General features: G+C 51.4%; 1 protein-coding gene and 1 pseudogene across 8 annotated transcripts in view; one reads left to right on the top strand and one right to left on the bottom strand.

Annotated features, from left to right (window-relative positions):
- TFEB (transcription factor EB) overlaps positions 1-4,594 on the top strand; it is a 52,348-nt gene extending 47,754 nt beyond the window's left edge. For all 8 annotated transcript variants that reach the window (XM_003266287.3, XM_030796202.1, XM_030796203.1 and 5 more), the window contains 5 exons: positions 501-621; positions 720-776; positions 1,374-1,449; positions 2,331-2,478; positions 3,494-4,594. In XM_003266287.3, coding sequence (XP_003266335.1) covers positions 501-621; positions 720-776; positions 1,374-1,449; positions 2,331-2,478; positions 3,494-3,973 — 882 coding nt within the window. In that variant the 3' untranslated portion in view covers positions 3,974-4,594. The remainder of the gene's footprint in view (positions 1-500; positions 622-719; positions 777-1,373; positions 1,450-2,330; positions 2,479-3,493) is intronic.
- On the bottom strand, positions 4,472-21,982 carry LOC100588842 (annotated as a pseudogene).
- Between the last annotated feature and the right edge of the window lie 1,149 nt (positions 21,983-23,131).

Genomic DNA, 23,131 nt, shown 5'->3' with positions numbered 1-23,131 from the left:
GGGATCCAGGTACCTCTCCCCTGCCTGCAGGACTTCCGCCCCCACCACTTCTGCCTCTTGAGCTGCTGGAATTGTGCTCTGCCAAGCCGCCCTGTCTGCTTGTGCCCTGGTGGCTGCCCGGAGTGCCTTGCCTCACATCTCTGCTCAAGACTCTGTTGAGTTCCAAGCCCTCCAGGAAACCGCCAGAAACTCTAGAATTGATTAGATGACCTGCTCTAGGGCTTCCATAATGCTTGGGGCCTAATCCTATCACATATTATTGGTTGGATCACTCTCTCAGCCACTCTAGGCCAGGGGCTCCTTGAGGGCAGGGACTACATCTTACAATAGCTCTGGACTCTGCAGACCTTCAGGTTGAATTGCTGGGTGAAAGGGTCCAAGGTGAATTTTGACACTCCAGGTGTCCCCAGGAAGGACTGCTCCTGGGATGATAGGCCCTAGAGGGGGCTCCCCGTGGAGAGGGGGATACTCATGGGTCTCCCTCACCCCCCACCCCACAGCTACCCCTGTCCAGCAGCCACCTGAATGTGTATAGCAGCGACCCCCAGGTCACAGCCTCCCTGGTGGGCGTCACCAGCAGCTCCTGCCCTGCGGACCTGACCCAGAAGCGAGAGCTCACAGGTACTGCCTCCCTCTATCCCTGTGCCTTTGAATACCCGACTCCTCCCTCCTTTTCTCCCTCCCTCCCAGCTCCTCTGTCCTTCTCTTTTGGCCTCCAGATGCTGAGAGCAGGGCCCTGGCCAAGGAGCGGCAGAAGAAAGACAATCACAACTTAAGTGAGTCCTGCCCCGCCCCCTCTCCCTGCCTCCCTCTTCCTTGTTCTCACCTGGGCTGGCTAAAAAGCCACTCCCTGACCTGCACTGGTGGAAGGCTTCCCTGCTCAAGGCCAATTCACTTGCAGATGGCTTAAGCCCTCCCACTGCTGTCATTCAATGGTGCCTGGGATTATTAGTGCTGTCTTTCCACTAGACCTCTTCAGGAGTGGGTAGGAAGGATTCCTGTAAGGGAATATTCCTGAGGATATTCATGAAACCCCCAGTTTATCAGGTTGTTTTCTGGGTTAAGGCATGGAACCTGGGGCATCAGAGTTCTGTGTAGCAGGGAAGAGTCCTAACCCAGGCAGCTTTGCTGTGCTGCCAGCATCACCAGGGCTGATTCTACATTTCAGCGCTCTTAATTGTGTCTGGCCTTTGCCCTGGACCCCCTAATCCTTGTAGAAATCTCAATCTGTTGGTCACCTCTTACTTCCTGGAAGGACTAAATCTAAGCTGCAGGTTGCCCTGAAGCACCCCTCCCTGGGCTGGGTACTTCTCCCCATGGGGTGAGGGGTCCCCATCCCTCTAATTGCTCCTTCTGGAATCTGTTACCTTTAGTTGAAAGGAGACGAAGGTTCAACATCAACGACCGCATCAAGGAGTTGGGAATGCTGATCCCCAAGGCCAATGACCTGTGAGCAGGTTTCTGAGGGGGAGGGTGATGGGTCTGTGGTGGGCAGCAGCTGACAAGTATTATCTGCCCTCAGCCCCATGCTAGTTACTGGGATGGGAGGAGAATTCCTTCTAGAAGCTCATCTATTTGAGAAAAGATCTCTCCCTCTCCCAAATCAGGAAAGCTCAAGACAGATGAGTTTCTGTCCTGGAAGTGAGGCTGAGGTCAAGGGAGGCTTCTTGGAGGAGGAGTCATGCTGAGAAAGCTTTCTTAAGGCCATTGGGCTGGCAGACAAGAGGCCAGGCTCACATCTGTAATCCCAGCACTTTGGGAAGCTGAGGCAGGCAGATCCCTTGAGGTCATGAGTTCAAGACCAGTCTGGCCAACATGGCGAAACCCCATCTCTACTAAAAATACAAAAATTATCTAGGCACGGTGGTGTGTGCCTACAGTGCCAGCTACTTGGGAGGCTGAGACAGGAGAATTGATTGAACCCAGGAGGCGGAGGTAGCAGTGAGCCGAGATCTTGCCACTGCACTGCATTCCAGCCTGGGCAACAGAATAAGACTCCATCTCAAAAAAAAAAAAAAAAAAAAGACAGGTGTTTGAGGGGCAGGAGGATTGAGAATCCAGGGTAGGCTGGGCTGGGGTCTTGGTAGTCTTGGGAACGAGGCTGCTCCGAATTGTCTGGTTTCATGAGATTAATGAGGTGGGCAGTGGCAACAGAAGTCACCAGGGAGGACCTATTCTGTGCAAACTGAGATCAGCCACCTCCACCTCCAGGTCTGGGGTTGCTGGGTAAGACCGGGACAGGCCACATAAGCTCTGCAACCAGAGCAGTGGCAAGGATTTGGCCACTCTTCTGAGCATGCACCTCTAATTTGCCTGGCCTGCTGCTGCAGGGATGTGCGCTGGAACAAGGGCACCATCCTCAAGGCCTCTGTGGATTACATCCGGAGGATGCAGAAGGACCTGCAAAAGTCCAGGGAGCTGGAGAACCACTCTCGCCGCCTGGAGATGACCAACAAGCAGCTCTGGCTCCGTATCCAGGTCTGGTCCTGAACTTGGACTTCTTTGGTAACTCTGACCCTTAACCTGGCTCCTGGCCCCAGGGGGCAGTGCTTATACTTCTGAAGTTGGAGACACAGGAATGATGCCCATTAGGAAGGAGGATGTATCAGTTAGGAAGTTTTGCTTTGGTAACAAACAATCCTCAGCATCTTTAAGCAACACATACCAGCTGGAGGTTCTGTTCTGTGAGATCTTCATTCTGGGACCCACGCTGCTGGGACCCAGCTGTCTGATGGCACATCTAGAGCTGGCTCTTAAAGCCATTGTCACTCTTAAGGTGCCACATGTCACTTCTGTTCAATGGGCTTGGCCAATGCAAGCCCACTCTACAAGTACTCTAACCTCAAGAGGCAGGAAAATGCAAACCTATCATGTGCCTGGAAGGTAGAGAGCTGGAATCATTTGGTGGGTGGCACTAGGAATCTCCACAGGGCCAACCTAAAGAACCAGGAGCTTGACAGAGTCAGCCCTAACAGCTGGAACTGAGAGTTCTAGTCCTGGCTCTGAGTTGAGGGCCTCTTGTCCTCTTTAGATCTGAGGCTGGCCCTTTACACAAAGGATGATTGGACTGCATGCATCTTATTTCTCTTTCTTATGGTAGCTGATACAATTTACATTAAAATCTAGCACACACAGGCACAAAGTGAAAAATCAGTTTCATGAAGGAATGCTCCGCTCGTCCTTAATAGATGCAATGCATTCTAATAATTTCTATTCTAGTCTAGTCTAGACAAGTCAATTTCAATTAAAAAAATAGAAAGCTGGTCAAGACTCACTACAGTGGCTTCACAACCCACTAATGAGTTACGACTTGTAGTCTGAAAAAACACTGGTCTAGACTCTAGAGCTACCCTATGCTTTCTTCTAGCAGAAACACTTTGGGTCTTGGGTGCCGTAGGGCAGGGGCAAGTGCTGCGATAGAGGCCCAGGGGAGGGGTCCTGGTGGCTGGTGCCCATGGGTGTGTTCCCCAGCCTTCTGTCTGCTCCCCTGCAGGAGCTGGAGATGCAGGCTCGAGTGCACGGCCTCCCTACCACCTCCCCGTCCGGCATGAACATGGCCGAGCTGGCCCAGCAGGTGGTGAAGCAGGAGCTGCCTAGTGAAGAGGGCCCAGGGGAGGCCCTGATGCTGGGGGCTGAGGTCCCTGACCCTGAGCCACTGCCAGCTCTGCCCCCGCAAGCCCCGCTGCCCCTGCCTACCCAGCCACCGTCCCCATTCCATCACCTGGACTTCAGCCACAGCCTGAGCTTTGGGGGCAGGGAGGACGAGGGTCCCCCGGGCTACCCCGAACCCCTGGCGCCGGAGCATGGCTCCCCATTCCCCAGCCTGTCCAAGAAGGATCTGGACCTCATGCTCCTGGACGACTCACTGCTACCGCTGGCTTCTGATCCACTTCTGTCCACCATGTCCCCCGAGGCCTCCAAGGCCAGCAGCCGCCGGAGCAGCTTCAGCATGGAGGAGGGCGATGTGCTGTGACCCTGGCCGCCCCTGTGCCAGGGAACAGGGGCCGGCCTGGGGGCTGGAAGGGCCGGGGGCAGCTCCCTCCCGCTCTTTAGGCTGCACTGTGTGTGAAGTAGCCACCTGCCCTGCCTCCCTCGTCCCCGTTGGCCCCTGTTTGGACTTAGTGCCTGTCTGGCAGCCTGTGGGGTCAGGAGAAGCACCCCCAGGGCAGCCCTCTTGACCGGCCCAGTGGGAAGAGGCCTTCGGCCCCTCTCCCGGAGATGGAATCGCAGGGCAGGGAGGGGCAGGGTGTTCTAGAGGTGATAAGAGGGCCTGGTGGAGATGCCCTGTCTTCTGAGCCCGACCCCCTCATTACCAGTGAAGGACATGCTTGAGGGGTTCGGGAAGCTCCTCATCTGAGGCAACTGGTCCTGGGGGTGCCCAGGCCTGCCTTTTTGGGACTCAGATGGCAGGAGGTCCACCCCACAGCCTGGTCCTCGGCTCTCCCACAGGTGGGCACCCCCCACTTTGGTGCTAACAGCTCTCCACCAGGTGGTGTGAGCGCGGGGGCTGCCAGAAGCGGGAGGGGTCACCGCCGGAAGAGCAGCTGCCTTCCGACCCCCTACTTTGTGCCTTTAGTAAACACTGTGCTTTGTACTCGCTGGTCCTGTCTCTTTGGAGTGGGTCTAGGGCTGACAGCGAACGGGAGGATTCAACCCAGCGGGCCCCCTCCAGAGTGCGGATGCTGCCTGAAGGGGGTCGGGGTGGGGGGTACAGGGAAGAGGGAACACGCTTGTCACCTGGTGTCCCCACGCCTGAGCCCTGCCCGGGGAAGCCGAGGGGTTTGGGTGGTGATGGGGGCACGGTCCCTCCTCACGGCCACGAGGTGGCGCTGCGGCCACACCGGTCCCGCGCCTCCAGCGGCGGCCCGAGCGAGACTAGTTGATGTGTCTGGGTTGCTCACAAACCAAGTGCGCCGCCCTTAGCTGCTTATTTGGGGCACCCGGGGTGCGGGGCATGCTTCTTCTGTCCCACCCCTGTTCTGGGGGTGACCTCCCCAGGTGGGCGGCCACCCGGCTTGAGAAGCTGTAGCTGGGCGCTCTGGAGGCGGTGCTCGCCCTCTGTCTGCCAGACAGGCTTCCTGGTAACTGAGGGGCTGCATCCTGCTAGGGCTTTGGGGAAAGGGACCCCCTGAGCTAGACAGGGAGGAGACGGGAGTCCAGGACGGTGCATGGGGGTTACGGGCCCGGGTTCCCCCGCCCCGCTCTGGCAGCGAGGCCTGGGCGCGGCCTTTCCTCCGGGCTGCAGTCCTCGGGCCTCTGCTTGGAGACGTTGGTGTTTATGACCTCGCCCAGGACGGGGACATGGGCTGGGGACAGTCAGGGTTCGAGTGGCGGCTGCTCGGGCCCCGGTGCCTGGAGGGAGCGTGGAGAGGGCTTTTCGGGCTTCATCCAGTTCCCCTCTGCTCTCCACGGCCGCTTCAGGCAGAGACCAAAATGGCTCCCGCCATCGCCCTGAGAGGCTGCAGGGGCCTAATTAAAAAAAAAAAAAAAAAAAAAAAATCCCGGGATGAAAATGGCTAATAGGGCAATTTCCTCTGTGCCGAACGGGAGATCAAATCAACGTTGAGCAATTAACGTGCGAGGGGAGAGAAGGAAAATGGGCCGGGCGGCTGGGCGCTGATGGTGGCCGGGCTGGCGCAGGCTGCAGGATTAATCTCAAGGTCAGATGGAGCCGGGGATGACCTCGTGGAGCCTGAGCCAGCCGGGGCGCTGGCGCCTCCTCTTAGTTCCAGGTTCCACCCCACCACCTGGGACTTACCCATGCCCTGGAAACCCCTCTGAGCCCCGTCTGGGTCAAGCCCGGAACTCTGCGAGACGCCTGATGGTCTAGGCTTGGGCTGCCTTGGCCGGGGGGTGAAAGCTCCGGGAAGTCCCAACGCCGGTCCTTCAGGCCCCTGAGAAGTCTCTCCCGACCCCACTGGCTCTTCCACTTCACCCTGGGGATCCACCTAGTGGAGTGGAGGGCTGCCCACCTGCTTCCTCTCACAGCCCTTCAAGATCACGGATAGCCCTTCCTGCCAGCAGAGGTCTGCTAAAAAGAAATAAATATTTAAAACATTTTTAAGAAGGAAAAAAAAAAGATCACTGATATCCCCGCCTCCACCTGCCTGCTGGTTTCCTGCCCCTGGGCTCCTTCCGCCTGGCCACTACCTCTGGCATTGGAGTACGGACTGCACATTCGACAGGACAGAGGGTGTGAGTGGGGTTCTGTCCACAAGAGGGTGCCCTGGGCCAGGACTAGGCAGCTGCCGGCCGCGGCTGGTGGGGGTGGAGGAGTCTCAGCTTCATTGTACATTCCAAGCTGTCTGCCTGGGTGGCTCCCATCCTGCCTGGGAGTCCTGCAGTCCTACCGATTTGGCTGAGGCTGGCCCAGGGACTACTTCCAGTATTTCAATAAGCCACCAGAAAGTGTTCCTGTTTCTGAGACCAGCCCGAAGGACCCTCACCTTGTGGCTGGAATGGAATCTGGCTGGTGATTATGTTCGACTCTGATTCGGTAAGAGGGGAATGCATCCTTCAGCAATATTCATTTGGTGGACAACACCTTTCCAAGCGTCAGGTCCATGGAGGAAATTTTTTTTTTTTTTGAGATGAAGTCTCACTCTGTCTCTCAGACTACAATGCAGTGGCACAATCTTGGCTCTCTGCATCCTCCGCCTCCCGGGTTCAAGCGATTCTCCTGCCTCAGCCTCCTGAGTAGCTGGGACTACAGGCACGCACCACCACGCCCAGCTAATTTTTTATTTTTAGTAGAGACGGGATTTCACCATGTTGGCCAGGCTGGTCTCAAACTCCTGACCTCAGTTGATCTGCCAGCCTCAACCTCCCGAAGTGCTGGGATTATAAGTGTGAGCCACCACACCTGGCCTTTTTTTCCCTTTTTTTTTTTTTTTTTTGAGGTGGAGTTTTGCTCTTGTTGCCCAGGCTGGAGTGCAATGGCGCGATCGCGGCTCATTGCAACCTCCGCCTCCCAGGTTCAAGCAATTCTCCTGCCTCAGCCTCCCAAGTAGCTGAGATTACAGGCACCTGCCACCACGCCCAGCTAATTCTTTTGTATTTTTAGTAGAGATGGGGTTTCATCATGTTGGCTAGGCTGGTCTTGAACTCTTGACCTCAGGTGATCTGCCCTCCTTGGCCTCCCAAAGTGCTGGGATTACAGGCGTGAGCCACCGTGCCCGGCCTGGAAATTCTTTTTTAAAAGGCAGAGTAGGGCCAGGTGTGGTGGCTTGCACTTGTAATGCCAGCTACTCAGGAGGCTGAGGCAGAAGGATTGCTTGAGGCCAGGAGTTCAAAACCAGCCTGGGCAACATAGCAAGACCGTTAACTCTAATTTTTTTTTTTTTTTTTAATTAGCCAAGCACGCTGATGCACACATGTGGTCCTAGCTGCTCAGGAGGCTGAAATGGGAGGATTGCTTGAGCCTAGAAGTTTGAGGCTGCAGTAAGCTATGATCATGCTATTGCATTCCAGCCTGGGCAATACAGCAAGACACTGTTTCTAAAAAATAAAAAGGCAGAGTAAGGACACTGGCTGGTGTGGACACAGAAGGGATGAGCCTGTCCAGCCCCTTCATTTTAGGGAGGCTTAGAGAACAAACAGACACGTACAGTGGGAGAGGAAGCAGAGAAAGAGGTCAAAGCTAGGCAGGAGAGGAAGAGAAGCAGTAGCTCCCTTGGATCCCTTGTGGGGTCCCCAGCAGGAGCCAGGCTGCTGGGGTAGCAGAGGTGGTGAGGGTGGAGGATGCAGACAGAGGCCCAGCCACTGACCCTGCTGTCTTCAGCTCCATTTCCTGCATCTGTCTGTCCCCACCAGCTGCTCGGCCTGCCTTAGTACCTACCTCCTCAGCCTTAGGAAGTTCTGCATGTCCAACTGCATCTGCTGGGCGGCCAGCTCCACCATCTGTAGAACAGGGCCTGGGAGGCGAGAGTTGGAGTGGCAGCCCGGGAGGGGGTTGCAGGGCCTTGGAATGTGCTGCTTGGAATGCCATGTTTCCATTATCCATGGTTCCTTTAAAGCAGAGATTCTTACTTTACTATTTGACGCCATTAACTTAGATGAGAGTCTGATACACGCTACACACCTTCTCCCCAGACACACACACACACATAGCCTCCTAAAAACTAACCTCAGGTTCAACACTCGTGCTCTCAACCCATGCCCTGTGCTCCATCTCAAAGCCCATGCCCCTCCCCTGTCTTTCAAGCTGCCTGGCTCAGCTGGAGCTGCTAGAGAGCCCCTTCCCAGGCACCTGGGTGTACCTCCTGCCCCTCACCTCCCGCCCCTCACCTCCTGGGACTCCTACCTCTCGGGGCTCCGGCCCCATCCCCCCTCAGACTTCTCCAGCCTCACCTTTTTTCTTTGCTCTGTTCTTTCTGAGGGGGGCAGTGGAATTTATACAATATTTAAGCAGCCAGAGCCGAGTCCGGGAAGATATTATTAATGTAAAAGGGACGGGCTGCAAATGCTTTTGGACCTGGTTACAATTAGAGGGTGATTTTTCTAAAGGTCAATGAATTCAGATAATATCCACAGGGGGGAGAGATTTAATACCTTTTTAGTGAATTAATTAATTATAATATTATATCGGCTTGGGGTTCTTTTCCAGAGTGATTAAGGGAGCGATCTGTCTTCTGTGAGGCCAGAGACCGGTGCCTGCCGCCAGCGAGGACCTGGCGCAGGGCTCAGGATGGGGGCCCTTCCCTCTCCTCTCACCCCTGCAGTGGCCAAGGAGCTAGGGGCTTGTTAGGCACAAAAGAAGACAGGCCAGACCTGGTCAGGGCTGAGGGTGGTGCGGGTACTGGCCTTTCCCCTTGGCCTGTCTCCTCCACCCCCGGGTCTGGCCCTCCTGCTGCCATGTCACCAAGCCTCATGCCATGGTGTCCTGAAGAGCTGAGATGTGGGGTATGGCCTCCTTCTTTACACTTGGAGAAACTGAGGCTCACAGGCTTCAGGGACATGCCTTAGCCCCACTGTGGGCTAGGACAGACTGAGGTAGCAGAGCTGGCTGGAAATACCGAGAAGACAAGAAGGACCTTCCTAATACCTCCCAAACCAGGCCTTCTGGAAAATCTCCACCAGGCAGAGGTCTGTGGAGCTGCCTGGGAAGCTTCTCCATCTCCAAAAGAGGATCCTTCAGGGTGTATAGTGTGCCCAGCCTCTGCTTATAAAATGAAAATGCCCCAGGAGTATTGATACCTCCAGTTGCTGTGAGGCCTAAGATTTCTGTCCCTGGAGGGATCTGAAAGTGGCCAGGGAGTGGTGCTTTGCACCCATTTATTCATTTATTCATACTCAGTCAAATGTTCATTCAACAAACATTTGTGGCACACCTGCTCTTGTGCCATCAGAGAGACCTAAATATCACCTCTTGAGCCCCTGCCCACTTCATCTTAAGCCCCAGCTGCTCATCTAAGCAATGGAAGGTGGGGTGGGGAGACCTCCATGGTCCCTTTCTGTCCAGACAACAGTCCTAACTCAACCTTAAGGCAAGAAGACTGGCTGGGATGCGGTGGGTTTGTGGAGCAAAGTGGGTGCTCATTCACTCAGCACACCCAGAACACCCACTTTTAGCTGGCCCTGTGCTGGGTGCTGGGGATATATGGGTGGATAAGGGCCAGCTGGTCCTGATGACAGAGTGGGCACAGGGAGGCAGACGTGAGCCTGCAATCATGATTCCGTGTGGGTTCAGAAAAAGGAGTAGAAGTGACATTAAGCTGGGTTGTGAGGGACCAGACTGACAAGCGGAGAGGGAAGGCGCATGGAAGGAGAGGGAGGGGCATTCTAGGCATTGGACACAGAGTGTGCAAAGGCCTGACAAAGGGGTGTACCTGCAGATAAGAGGTGATGGTGGGACAGCAGATGAGGCTGAGTGGGCGGCCACCTTCGTCCCCACCCATGGGCCCAGGCATGTTGACAGGAAGACAAGGCCATAGGTTGGGTCCAGGAAGGCAGGGAGCAGCAAAGCCAAACAGACTTGCTTTTTTTCCCTTGTTTTTGAGACAGGGTCTCGCCCTGTTGCCCCGGCTGGAGAGCAGTGATCATACCTCACTGCAACCTCAAATTCCTGGGCTCAAGGTTTCCTCCTGCCTCAGCCTTCTGAGCAGCTGGGACTACAGACACACACCACCACACCTGGCTACTTTTTGTATTTTTTGTAGAGATTAGGTTTCACTATGTTGCCCAGGTGGTCTCGAATTTATGGGCTCAAGCCATCCTCCCGCCTCAGCCTCCCAAAATGTTGGGATTACAGGAGTTACCCACCATGCTGGGCCCAGATTGCATTTAAATGTTGGCTCTGCCATGACTTGTCGTGTGATGGAGCCTCTCTGTGCCTCAGTTTCCCTATCTGTAATGGGAGCTTGCACTGTCTACCTCCTAAGGATGTTGTAGGAATTAAAGGAATGACTGAAGGGAAGAGGCCGGCCCTGCATTTAGCACAGGATGTGGCTCCAGATATCTTAGCCTGTACATGGCGCTCGAGAGGGTGCGTGGGTCAGGACCATGCCTTCTGTTGTGCCCGAAATTCCTTTTTCCTCTCAAGGGGGTGCCAGCAAAGGCCCTACCCTGGGGACATTTTTTTTGGGAGGAAAATCAACATTTTCCTCCCCTCATGGCTCAGCCCCATCTTTCCCCACTCCCTGCCTCTGTCCCGCTTCTCCCTTCATCCAACACCCCGTCCGCCCTGACTCCCCTGCAACAGCCTCCTCCCCCACCCTCTCCTCTCTCTCCATGTGCGGCGGGCCGGGGAGGGCCTTTCCATTGTACTATCTTTGGGCCCTAAATTAAAATTGATGACATCTTGAAATGAGCAGTGAGGGTAATTTTGCTTCTGAGCCGGGATGCTAATGAGGCCCCTTAATGGTGCAAACGCGGAGTTGACGGGTTGTGTGTCACGCGCCGCAGCGAGGGGGGTAATGGCCGCGGTAAGTGCCTGTAATTACACCCTGTCTTGCTGTATTTTGGCAGGCCTGGTGGGAGAGTGGGGGCTCAATCACCACTGGCAGGGGCACCCCCCACCCAGCACAGGACTGACAGCCAGAGATACCCACTTCCACCCAGCCAGGCCCCTCGACTCCAGCCTCACCTAGAATGAGGGGCCTGGGCACAGCCCCCTTGCCCCGTGCACACATGGCATGCAAAACACATGGTCACACATGCCACAGTCAGACCATTGTGCACCCCCACCCCCACTCCACACATAACTCCACAGCCTGGGCACTCCCCCAGTATGCACAAACCACATGCATAGACACACACACACATGCACACTCACCCGTTATGCTCCCCCGTACACTTCTACACTCTGCAGATGCACACTGCTCCATATACACAGCCTGCACAGCACACACACATGCATGTGCACACAAATACATTCTCAAAGAGCACACACGCGTGGAGCGCCTACTGTGCTCTATGAGCTCTATGTCTGCCAACTCTACTCCCAACTCTTCTGAAATAGGTGTTATTCTCATTTGATGACACAGAAACTGAGCCTTGGGAGATTCAGCAACTTGTATAAGATCACACAGCTAGGCAGCGACAGAGACAGGACTGGAATGCAGCTGTTTTTACTTTGCAACCATTCTGGCCCCCATATTTCCTCCTATGTGTGCATGCATCTACACCTCTCACTGTACAAACACACGCATGCATGCACATGTGCACAGTCATCGCCCGCAGATCACGTAGATCCTCTGTGCACCCAAAGACGCATGCAAAGGCATTGTTCAAATACCTACGCGTTGCTGACACACGTATGCAAGGTGTGCTTGGTGTGTACACACAGATGTGCACTTGTGTCACATGGTGTTTGCACTCCTCACACATGGTGAGCAGGATATCATGGAGAAGGAAGCCTAGATTCCTACATGGGGAACTAGGCATATAGCCTCTCTAGGCTTCGGCATCTCAATCTCTAAAGAAGGGGAAATAAATACTACTCCACTTCCCTCCCCAGCACTTAACTGTTGTTAAGGCAGAATGACAGTCACACAAAGGACTGTGACGTGCCCTCCTACAAACCCCCGGCAGAATCACACACTGGGTGCACATACATGCATTGTACGAGTGTGCGTGCACTGTCCAAGTGGCATCTAAGCTCTCTGTACACGCAGCATTGTATTTAGACACATCTCTGCACATACACTGTACACATGCTGTGAATACACATCACAGCACCTGTGCAGTACCCTACGTGTACCTGCCAGTGAAACTGGAAACCCCACAAAGCCCATGGGTGCTTGTCATGTGTATATACTACATCCCTCCCTCCCAAAAATATGTATCAATTCTATGATTACGATAGAGGTTAAAAGTATAGACTTTGGAGTTTGACTGCCTGGGCTCTTGGCCTGGGTCTATCACTTTATTTGCTGTATGACCTCAGGCAAATTACTTAACCTCTCTGTGCCTCATTGTCTTCCTCTGTTAAATGGGGATAATAATAGTATATCTGCCTCAAGGGATGCTGTCAGATTAAATGAGTTGACAGATGTAAAGCACTTCGTGCCTGGCATGCAGTAAGCCCCAGTGAGTGTTGTGATAAGGTGGACAGCTACAACGAAGGAACATACCTCGGGGTGTGACAAGCACCAAGAAGCAGGCAGTGGAAGGCAGAGGAGGGAACACTCATATACGGCTGGGGCAGTCAAGGAGGGCCTCCTGTAGGAAGAGTGATTAGGGCTGAGCCTTGAAAAACTGTAGGTCCGTTTACTGAGTTCCTGCACTGTGCCAGGCCCTGTGCTACGTGCTTTACATGAGTTATCCCAGTGAGCCTTCTGCGAACCCCGGCAGGTGACCATGGTTATGTCCATGTTAGAGATGAGGAGGAAAAGGTGCAGAGAGACTCAGTAACTCGCCCAAGGACAACAAGGGCCTAGATAAGAGAAGGAGAGGAGGCACAGGAATTCCAGGCGGGATGTGCAGCTTGTGTTAGAAATAGAGCAACAGATGGGAAACACACCCAGAGGGCCTTCCTTGCTACACTGTCACAGTTTCCAGTTAATGAGAAGGGGGTGAGCATCTGGAGGGGGCGCTGACCTAATTGCTGTGTCTCTTGCAGTGACAACAGGGACCTGTAGGGGGTGGGAGTGGCTGGCACTGCCCACAGCATGCTCAGGGCAGGGGCCAGAGCTGGGCATCTGATTCACCTCCCTTGCCCCCTCCCCTACCAAGAGCCAGGGCCTGACCCAGTTCGGAAAGAGGTGGGTGCTCTCGCCTAGGCCCTGGAGACCAGGCCTGGATCCCTGGAAAGGGACCTGGACAGGTGAGAAGCATGGAGGAGTTGGTGAGGGTCAGTGAGCAAATCTCTGTCCACTCCACCCTGAAGCCAGCACCACCGCACCCCAGGGCTGGTTCCCGGAGACGCCTACATGAGGAATGAGCTGTGGGCCAGGACACTGAGGCTCCCCTCAAACTGGCCTTAATATCCCTGTTGCCTCATGTCCATTGAACTGTGCAGGGCCTGACAAGCTCATTCACCACCCCTTGAAGAGATCATGGACTTTTTTCCCCTCAACGTTTTTCATGAGCTGTTCCTATTTGTAGGGCAGTTCTTGACATTCAGCAAACAGCTCCCCACAAATAGCCTCCTGTCCCCCAACCCCACAAATAAGCTCTAGCCCTCCTCACCCACGCACCCACACTTTTTTCTCGCTAGCATAGAGAAGGGGGCTAGGTGGGGAAGGAGGGGAAGGGCCATGGCTTCTGAGGCCCGGGACGTGGGTTGGCATCCCACCTCCTCCCCTTCCTAGTGTCGGGGTTCGGGGAAGTCCTCCACCCTTATCTCTGTGCCTTTGCTTTTTCCTCTTTGGTCAGATGGGGACAAGGCAACCTCCCAGGCTGGGGTGTCTCCAGGGTTGGTGTGAATCACATCCAGCACAGCACTTGGCCCATGCTGGGGCGGGGGTGGTACCCAAGGAGGGATCACAGCATTTATTGTCCAGATCAGGAGACTCTGAAAGTGGAAGGGGACACTTTTAATGATCACACCAGGGCAACACATGACAACTGGGACTGTCTTGGGAGCAGCAAGACGCATGATCACTGGTCTATGAAGTGTCTGCAGCCTTTCTGTCCACCCTACCTGGTGGGATGGGCTGGGGCGTCTGTGTACACACATGGAATGGCTAGGGCTGGGCCACCTTGGGGAAGCACAACAGGCTGGGTATGGAGGTGTATAGGGAGGTGGGAGCAGTCTCAGGAGCCAGAGGTGACATCCTAGACACAAGGAAGGCGGAGCTGTTGGGAGTGGCCCCCAAGGCTAGACAGAGGAGAGGAAATCTGAGGGTGGGAGAGAAGGGTCAGGGGACTCAAATCTGCAGACAGGCTTGGAGGTATGAACAACCTCCATTCCAGATCACAGTGACAGCCGCCCTCGTGGAGCACCTGTTTGGCAAAGAAGGCACTGCTCTGAGTACTTTTCACGCATTTGCTCATCCAATCCCCACAACAAGCCTATGGAGAGGGTACCATCCTTGTCTCCATTGTACAGAGAAGGAAACTGAGACACAGAGGGGTTGAGTAACTCGCCCAATGCCACACTGCTAGGAAGGACAGAGCTGAAATTTGAGCCCAGGCAGCCTGCTCCTGTTCCCTGGGGGCCCTCCATTCTCCTGGCTCTGCAGAGAAGTTAAGCTGTGTTGCTGGGGGGCAGATGGCTCCATGGAAGGGGCAAGTCCGCTTCCCAGCCCAGGTCCCAGTTTCCAACACTGTGGGACCCGGGAAATTCTGCAGGGGGCTGCTGGGCCAGGCGAAAGCAGCTTGGCTTTGGAGACGGCCTGCTTGGACCTGGCTCCACTCCTCACTGGCAGTGCGAACCTCCCGGGTATATTTGTCAATTTTGTGGAGCGGGTCTCCTCAGCGTGGAAGAGGCCTGTTCCGTTGGGCGTTGGGAGGTTCAATATTCTCAGCTGTGGGAGGCGACTGGCGTGAGATGGGCCTTTCAAGAAGGCTAGTTCCCTCTCACTCTCTGAGCTGGGCCTGTCCTGGGCTCCCCTCACCCCAGGCTCTGGAACACCTGCTTTACTTCTCATCTGGGCCAGGGGTTTGAAGGAGGAGGGCTGCAAAGGCCAGGATCCAAGACGCTCAGTGATCATTTGTGTCACGATTATGGAAGGGCAGTTAGCTTCAGGCCAGGGCGGTGAGTGCTATTCCAGCCGAGGCTCTGGAGCGGGCTGGGCTCAGGCACTGGGCTGGGTGGTGGGGCTGCCACCAACTGCGCCCCTCAGGTACCTTAGCTGGTAGGTCCTAGGAAAGGGGTGGGGGACAGAGGGCGCTGCCTCCTAATGAACAATTAGTGTCTGCTGCGTGGCTAATCCTGTGGTTCCGTGTAATTAAGAAGTTAATTAGTGCTGTGTCAATTAAGGTTTAATTAGTCCCCTCTTCAGAGAAGCCTGAAAGACCCTCCTGCTGGAAGCTTCTGGAATGGAAGGTGGGGGAGCGGGAGGCAGATGGAAGAGGGGACAGTGGGTGTGGAGGGGGCCCCACTTCCTTTTGTGCCCCTCCCAGTTCTGGGATCAGTGACTTGCTGCCCCCAGCCCCACCCGACTGGCCCTGGTCATGACGACTTTGGGGCCCTACAAGGCTCTCTTCTACCACCAGGGCTTGCTCACCCCAGAGTGATGCTACCCTGTGGCGCTCTTGTGGAAGGCCCTCTTAAGCCACTGCACCCGGTTCTCTACATCTGCTTTTGGGTAACTTTCTTTTTCTTTTCTTTTTTTTTGAGACAGAGTTTCTCTCTTGTTGCCCAGGCTGGAGTGCAATGGCATGATCTTGGCTCACTGCAACCTCTGCCTCCCAGGTTCAAGCGATTCTCTGCCTCAGCCTTCCCGAGTAGCTGGGATTATAGGCATGCGCCACCACGCCCAGCTAATTTTGTATTTTTAGTAGAGATGGGGTTTCTCCATGTTGGTCAGGCTGGTCTCGAACTCCTGACCTCAAGTGATCCACCCACCTCGGCCTCTCAAAGTGCTGGGATTACAGGCATGAGCCACCATGCCTGGCCGTCCCTACTCTTTTTACCACTCCCTTCTTCCATGATGGACATCATTGAACATAAGACTTTCAAGCACATCTTGGATAATTTCTTTAGGACACGACTAAGAGAAAAGATGAGGCTTTTGGTTTGATCTTCTACTAACCCTCCTCTGCCCTTGCCATCTAATCAGTTACTTGGGGCCATCGCTGCCCTGACAGCCTCTTTTCTCTAGTGTCTGTTCAACCCGCTGCAGCTGCCACATGCCTGCTTCCTCTGCCTTTCATTTTTTTACTCTTGATGGTGTTATGAGCACAAATTGGCTCCACCTTCCAGGAAGTTCTGACCTGGACAGTTCCCTGGTGCCTCCGCGAGGAAACCCACAATCCTTGGTGGTCCCTGTGTCGCATCCCCAGCCTGGCCGTTGGCTGCTTCTCTGAGTTCCCCCAATCATTCAGCTGGACAAGGCTCCTCTCCTGTCCAGAGGTGCCCATCTCTGACCTTCTGCAACTGCTTCTGTTGGATTTTCCTCTGAACTCCACATATCCCAAACCAAACACCAGCTGCTCCATGAAACTCTTCCTGATTCCCTCCACTCAGAGGGATGTTTACAACTTCAGAGCAACAAAGGATGAAGGAGGCTGGTAGAGATTATGCCTCCTGCTTGACCTCCTGCCAGGTGTGCGCAGGATGGCATTGCTGGGCCATGGCAGCGTGTGGTCAGTGAGAGTCGTGCAGTAAGCCCCCTACTCTCTGAAGGGAAGGAGGCACTCAGCACCGTCACTCTGACCCAGAGCCATCCTTGCATTTCAACAATCATTTCTAAGCATTTTCTGAATACCAGGCCTTGACCTAGGTCAGGAAACAGACAGATGAGTAAGACTAACCCTTGCCTATAGTTTAGTAAACAGCCCCTTAGGAAGCAACGTGGGGAGTGCCTGGGGCTCCTGGGAATGCAAAGGAGAGGCCCCCAGCACCACCTCCAAGGTGGGCACTGCTGGTGTGACTGGCACGAGACTTCGTCTCCCTCCTCCCATCCCCCAACCCCGAAGGGGTAGCAGGAAGATCCACTGGGGGAGGGAAGCAGAGAGATTTGGCTGGAGGAGGGAGGAAATGAAATGGAGAACAGAGATAATTGTTCCCATTTGGCAACTTTTTCTAATTAGGGACCAATTATGTCCTTGGGTACCTAATCGGGGACCTGGTAGATTCTCTAATTTGCTAGGTAATTACTGGCCAGTAGTTCTACCAGCGTGACATTTTGGGGAAAAATACGTGATCACAATTGAATTTTCTCTGTTTCAGACGCTTTGCCCAGAAGACAAGCTGGGTGCTCTGAGCTCTCTTTTGCCTCTGTTAACACCGCTTCCCGCCACCTGTCTCTCCTCAGGCTTCCACTGGGCTGTGTACCCTTCCTGGTCGCTGAGCTCTAGGAGCTGGCAATCTAGCTGGAAACCATCAGCCGACACCACAGGGATATGGGGACATCTGTGTTTTTGTCTCCCTTGAATTCATCCAGCTTTTGGTAACACGGAATTACTAGGTGTGGGAAACTGTTCTAGGTAACACACATACACAGGCACAGACAGCTTTATTAAATTCCACAACCCACTGATATGGGCATCATTGTTCATCCCATTTTACAGATGAGAAAACTGAGGTACTAAGAGGTCAAGTTAAATATAGGAATTTACCCTAAAGAAATGATCCAAGATGTGCCTGAAGGTTTTATGTTCAAGGATGTCCATCAGGGTGTCATTTATAACATCCAACACAATCGGAGCTAGGGCAGACAGTCTGATCTTGAGTGCTCACACGCAATTCCATATTGTACCTTTCCATTAAATTGCTCTGCCTCAGTTCTCCTCTGTGAAATCATTCCTAACCACAATGCAATACCATCTTACTCCTGCAAGAATGGCCATTATCGAAAAATTAAAAAATAATCAAAGTTGGCGTGGATGTGGTGAAAAGGGAACATTTTTACACTGCGGGTGAGAATGTAAACTAGTACAACCACTATGGAAAATGGTGTGGAGATTTCCTTAAAGAACTAAAAGAACTGGCTGCGTGCAGTGGCTCACGCTTGCAATCCCAGCATTTTGGGAGGCTGAGGTGGGTGGATCACAAGGTCAGAAGATAGAGACCATCCTGGCTAACATGGTGAAACCCTGTCTCTACTAAAAACAAAGAATTAGCTGGGCGTGGTGGCACGTGCCTGTAATCCCAGGAGCTTGGGAGGCTGAGGCAGGAGAATTGCTCGAACCCAGGAGGCTGAGGTTGCAGTGAGCAGAGACAGCACCACTGCACTCCAGCCTGGGTGACAGAGCAAGACTCCATCTCAAAAAACAAAACAAAACAAAACAAACAAGCAAACAAACAAACAAAAAGAACTAAAAGAACTAAAAGGACTAACATTTGATCCAGCAATCCCACTCCTGGGTATCTACCCAGAGAAAAAGAAGTCATTATACGAAAAATATACTTGGACACACATGTTTATAGCAGCACGATTCACAATTGCAAAAATGTGGAACCTGCCCAAATGCCCATCAGTAAACGAGTGGATAAAGAAACTGTGGCGCATATATATATATACACACATATATGACAGAATACTATTCACCCATAAAAAGGAAAGAATTAATGGCATTTGCAGCAACCTGGAGGGATCGGAGATTATTATTCTAAGTGAAGTAACTCAGGAATGGAAAGCCAAACATTGTATGTTCTCACTTATAAGTGGGAGCTAAGCTATGAGGATGCAAAGGCATAAGAATGACACAATGGACTTTGGGGACTCTCGGGAAAGGGTGAGAAGGGGGTGAGGGATAAAAGACTACAAATTGGTTCAGTGTATACTGCCTGGGTGATGGGTGCACCAGAATCTCACAGATCACCACTAAACGATTTACTCAGCCAGGCGCGGTGGCTCACGTCTGTAATCCCAGCACTTTGGGAGGCCGAGGCAGGTGGATCACGAGGTCAGGAGATCAAGACCATCCTGGCTAACACGGTGAAACCTCGTCTCTACTAAAAATACAAAAATTAGCCAGGCATGGTGGCAGGCACCTATAGTCCCAGCTACTCAAGAGGCTGAGGCAGGAGAATGGCGTGAACCCGGGAGGCGGAGCTTGCAGTGAGCCGAGATCGCGCCACCGCACTCCAGCCTGGGCGATAGAGCAAGACTCCGTCTCAAAAAAAAAAAAAAAAAAAAAAAAAAAAAGAATTTACTCATGTAATCAAATACCACCTGTTCTCCAAAAACCTATGGAAATAAATTTAAAAAAAAAGAACTAAAAACATGCTATGTACAGAAAGAAAGAAAAAAGTCTACTTCATAAAAAATAAAATAAAATGGCTTTATTGAGATATAAAGCCATTTATTGCACATATTTAAGTGTACAATTTGATAAGATTTGATGTATGTATCCACCCATGAAGCTATCACCACAGTCAAGATAGTGAACATATCCATTACCCCCAAAGGGTTCCTTATGATCCTTTGTGATCCCTCCCTTTTGTTTCTCCCTATCCCACCTCCAACCCCAGGCAACTACTAATGTGCTTTCTGTACAATAGATTAGTTTGTACTGTTTAGAATTTCACAAAACTGGAATCATAGAGAACGCACCTATTTTTCTCTGGCTTCCTTTAGTAGGCATAATTAGTTTTGTCTGTGAATAATGAGATGCATAACTGAGACACATTCATGTTTTTTCATGTATCAGTATTTCTTTCCCTTTTAATGGCTGAGTAATATTCCATTGTATGGATATACCACAATTTGTTTATTCATTCAAATTTAAAGACATTAGGTTGTTTAGAAGTTTGACTATTGTGAATAACACTGCTATGAACATTTGTCTACACATATTTGTAGGGATTAGTGCTTTCATTTCTCTTCAGTAAATACCTAGGAGTAGAATGGCTGGGTCATGAGGTGGGTGTATGTTCAACTTTTTAAGAAATTGTTGGTCGGGCGCAGTGGCTCACACCTATAATCCCAGCACTTTGGGAGGCCGAGGCGGGTGGATCATTAGGTCAAGAGATTGAGACCATCCTGGCCAACATGGGGAAACCCCGTTCCCTCAAAATAAAAAAAAAAATTAGCTGGGCATGGTGGCAGGCACCTGTAGTCCCAGCTACTTGGGAGGCTGAGGCAGGAGAATCACTTGAACCCGGGAGGCGGAGGTTGCAGTGAGCCAAGATTGCGCCATTGCACTCCAGCCTGGCGATGGGGTGAGACTCCGTCTCAAAAAAAAAAAAAAAAAAAAAAGAAATTGCCAAAATGTTTTCAAAGTGATCATATCATTTTACATTCCCACTAGCAATATATGAGAATTCCAATTCTTCCACAGCCTCAATAATATTTGGTGTGGTCAGTTTTTAATTTTGGCCATTCTAATAGATATATAGTGATATCTCATGGTGGGTTTAATTTTAATTTCCCTAATAACTAATGATGTCGAACATCTTTTCATATGTTCATCTGTATCTTTTCTTTGGGGAAGTATCCAAATCTTTTGCCAGTTTGTTGGCTTGCTTGTTTTCTTTATTGAGTTTTGAGAGTTCCTAATGCATTCTCGAATACAAATCTTTTATCAGATATCAAATCCTTTACCACTTTCCTGGTAAGGAGTTCAGAGAGCTCCTCCATTTTTCTCGCAGAGAAACTAATGCTAAGGGAAGGAAGCACATCAGTCAATATGTTTCCAGCTAAAAATAATAGAAAACCCAACTAAAGTGCTTAAGAATGATTCTATAACAGGATGTTCAGAGATAGTGTGGTTCCAGGGTTGGTTAATTCAGTGGTGAAGATGTCATAAGGAGTAGATAGTTTTCTTCTTTCCACTCTGGAGTTCTTGAGAGTTTGTCTTGACCTCGTAGACTGACTCCCTTCAATAGGCCCAAGATGGCTCTTTTTAAAAAAAATTCATTCAAATATTTTTTTGAGCAGTTAAGGAGATACAAAGGTGATTTAACACATGGTCAGAGGTGAGGCAAATGCACAAGTAATAGAAAGCGAAGGGCAAGATTCACTGAATCACAGCAGTCAGAGAAAGTGCTTTTGGGAACCAAATTGTTTCCAGCCTGAAGAGCCATGGTGGCAAATCAAAAAAGGGGATTGAGATTAAAAATAGAAGACTTCAGTCCAGATTGTTGGTGACACTCAGTATGGACTATATTTGTCTGTCCTTTTCCTGTCTCCCCATCTTTGGGCTTAATTTACCAGTAGTGCCCAGGACTGTTCCATGTGCTTTTTCTATACTTGCTTGTATTTTTGTTTTAATGTCTTCTACAGAATGAGGTCCTTTGGGTGTTTTAGGAGTCTTTTCCTGTTTTTTAAAGGATTCTTGTCCTTTTGATCTTGGTGTTGATGATGGTTTTGAGACTTTTCCATTCTGATCTGACTTTTGTGCATTTCTGGCTGGAGTGTCTGGTATAGATTTCTTCACTGGCGCTTCTTCAGTTTCCTCATCATCAAAATCATCTTCATCATCATCATCATCATTATCATCTTCATCAGCAGCAAGTTTTACTTATTTTCTGTGGAATCTTGCTACCACTTCCAGGGGCAGACTGCTTTCCAGATATACTTAAGAGTTTCACATCCTCCTCCTCTTCACCTTCTGACTCTGCATCTTCCTCCACAGCTACTAAGTGCTGTCCACTAACATGCACTTGCCCTGAACCACACTTCAACCATAAGCCCACTAGTGGTGTTATTTCAAAGCCCCCAAGGGAAACCATTGGTTGTGCAGACATTTTCAAAGTTGCTAGTGTTACTTTAATTGGACTGCCTTTGTAATTCATTGCCTCTGCTTCAACAATGTGCAATTCATCCTTTGCACCAGCCCCTTAACTGACTGTTCTTAAAGATAACTGGTGCTCATTTTCATCATTATCCACCTTAAAGTGATCATCTTTGTCGGCCTTTAGTTCACAACTGAAAAGATAGTTCTGGGACCTCAGTGGGCTCATGTCCATGTCCATCAAATCTTCCATCAGGTGGTGCCACGCACTTAGGTAGGAGAGAAGGCAGGTGGAGATAAACGACCACTGCTCGAGAGAACAGCTGCACAGGACAGAGTCACACCAGGGCGGCTCTATTTTTATAATCAGAAAGTTATAAAATAATTTTCAAATATTTTATACCAGACTGTGACTTGTTTTTTCATTGTCTTAACAGTGTCTTTTGGAGAATAGAAGTTCTTAATTTTGATGAAGTTGAATCCATCAATTTTTTAAAAAGATCTGTGCTTTTGTTGTTCCATCGAAGAAATATGTAGCAAACCCAAAGTCACAAATATTTTTCTCCTTTGTTTCTTCTGGAAGTTTTATAGTTTTAGATTTTGCACTTAGGCCTATGATCCATTTTAAGTTAATTTTTGCATATGGTGCAAAGTATGGTTCTCTTTTTTTTGCAGATGGATAGCCAATTGTCCTAGGGCCATTTGTTGAAAAGATGATCTTGCTCCATTAAATCATCTTGTCACCTTTGTTGAAAATAAATTGATCAAGGCCGGGTGCGGTGGCTCATGCCTGCAATCCCAGCACTTTGGGAGGCTGAGGCTGGTGGATCATTTGGGGTCAGGAGTTCGAGACCAGCCTGGCCAACACAGTGAAACACCATCTCTACTAAAAATACAAAAAATTGGCCAGGTGTGGTGGGTCATGCCTGTAATCCCAGCACTTTGGGAGGCCGAGGGAGGTGGATCACCTGAGGTCAGGAGTTCAAGACAATCCTGGCCAACCTGGTGAAACCCTGTCTCTGCTAAAAATACAAAAATTAGCTGGGCATGGTGGCAGGCGCCTGTAATCCCAGCTACTCAGGAGGATGAGGCAGGAGAATCACTTGAACCCAGGAGGCAGAGGTTGCAGTGAGCCGACATGGCGCCATTGCATTCCAGCCTGGGTGACAGAGCGAGACCCCGTCTAAAAAAAAAATATATATATATATATATATACACAAAAAATTAGCCAGGCGTGGTGGTGGTGCGCACCTGTAGTCCCAGCTACTTGGGAGGCTGAGGCAGGAGAATCACTTGAACCTGGGTGGCAGAGGTTGTAGTGAGCCAAGATGGCACCACTGCACTCCACTCTGGGCAACAGAGTGAGACTCTGTCTCAAAATAATAATAAAAGAAAATAAATT

This window comes from Nomascus leucogenys, chromosome 17 (genome assembly GCF_006542625.1).
Source record: "Nomascus leucogenys isolate Asia chromosome 17, Asia_NLE_v1, whole genome shotgun sequence".
Taxonomy (NCBI): domain Eukaryota; kingdom Metazoa; phylum Chordata; class Mammalia; order Primates; family Hylobatidae; genus Nomascus; species Nomascus leucogenys.
The sequence above is the reverse complement of the archived record's forward strand: the minus strand, read 5'-3'. Positions and strand labels throughout refer to the sequence as shown.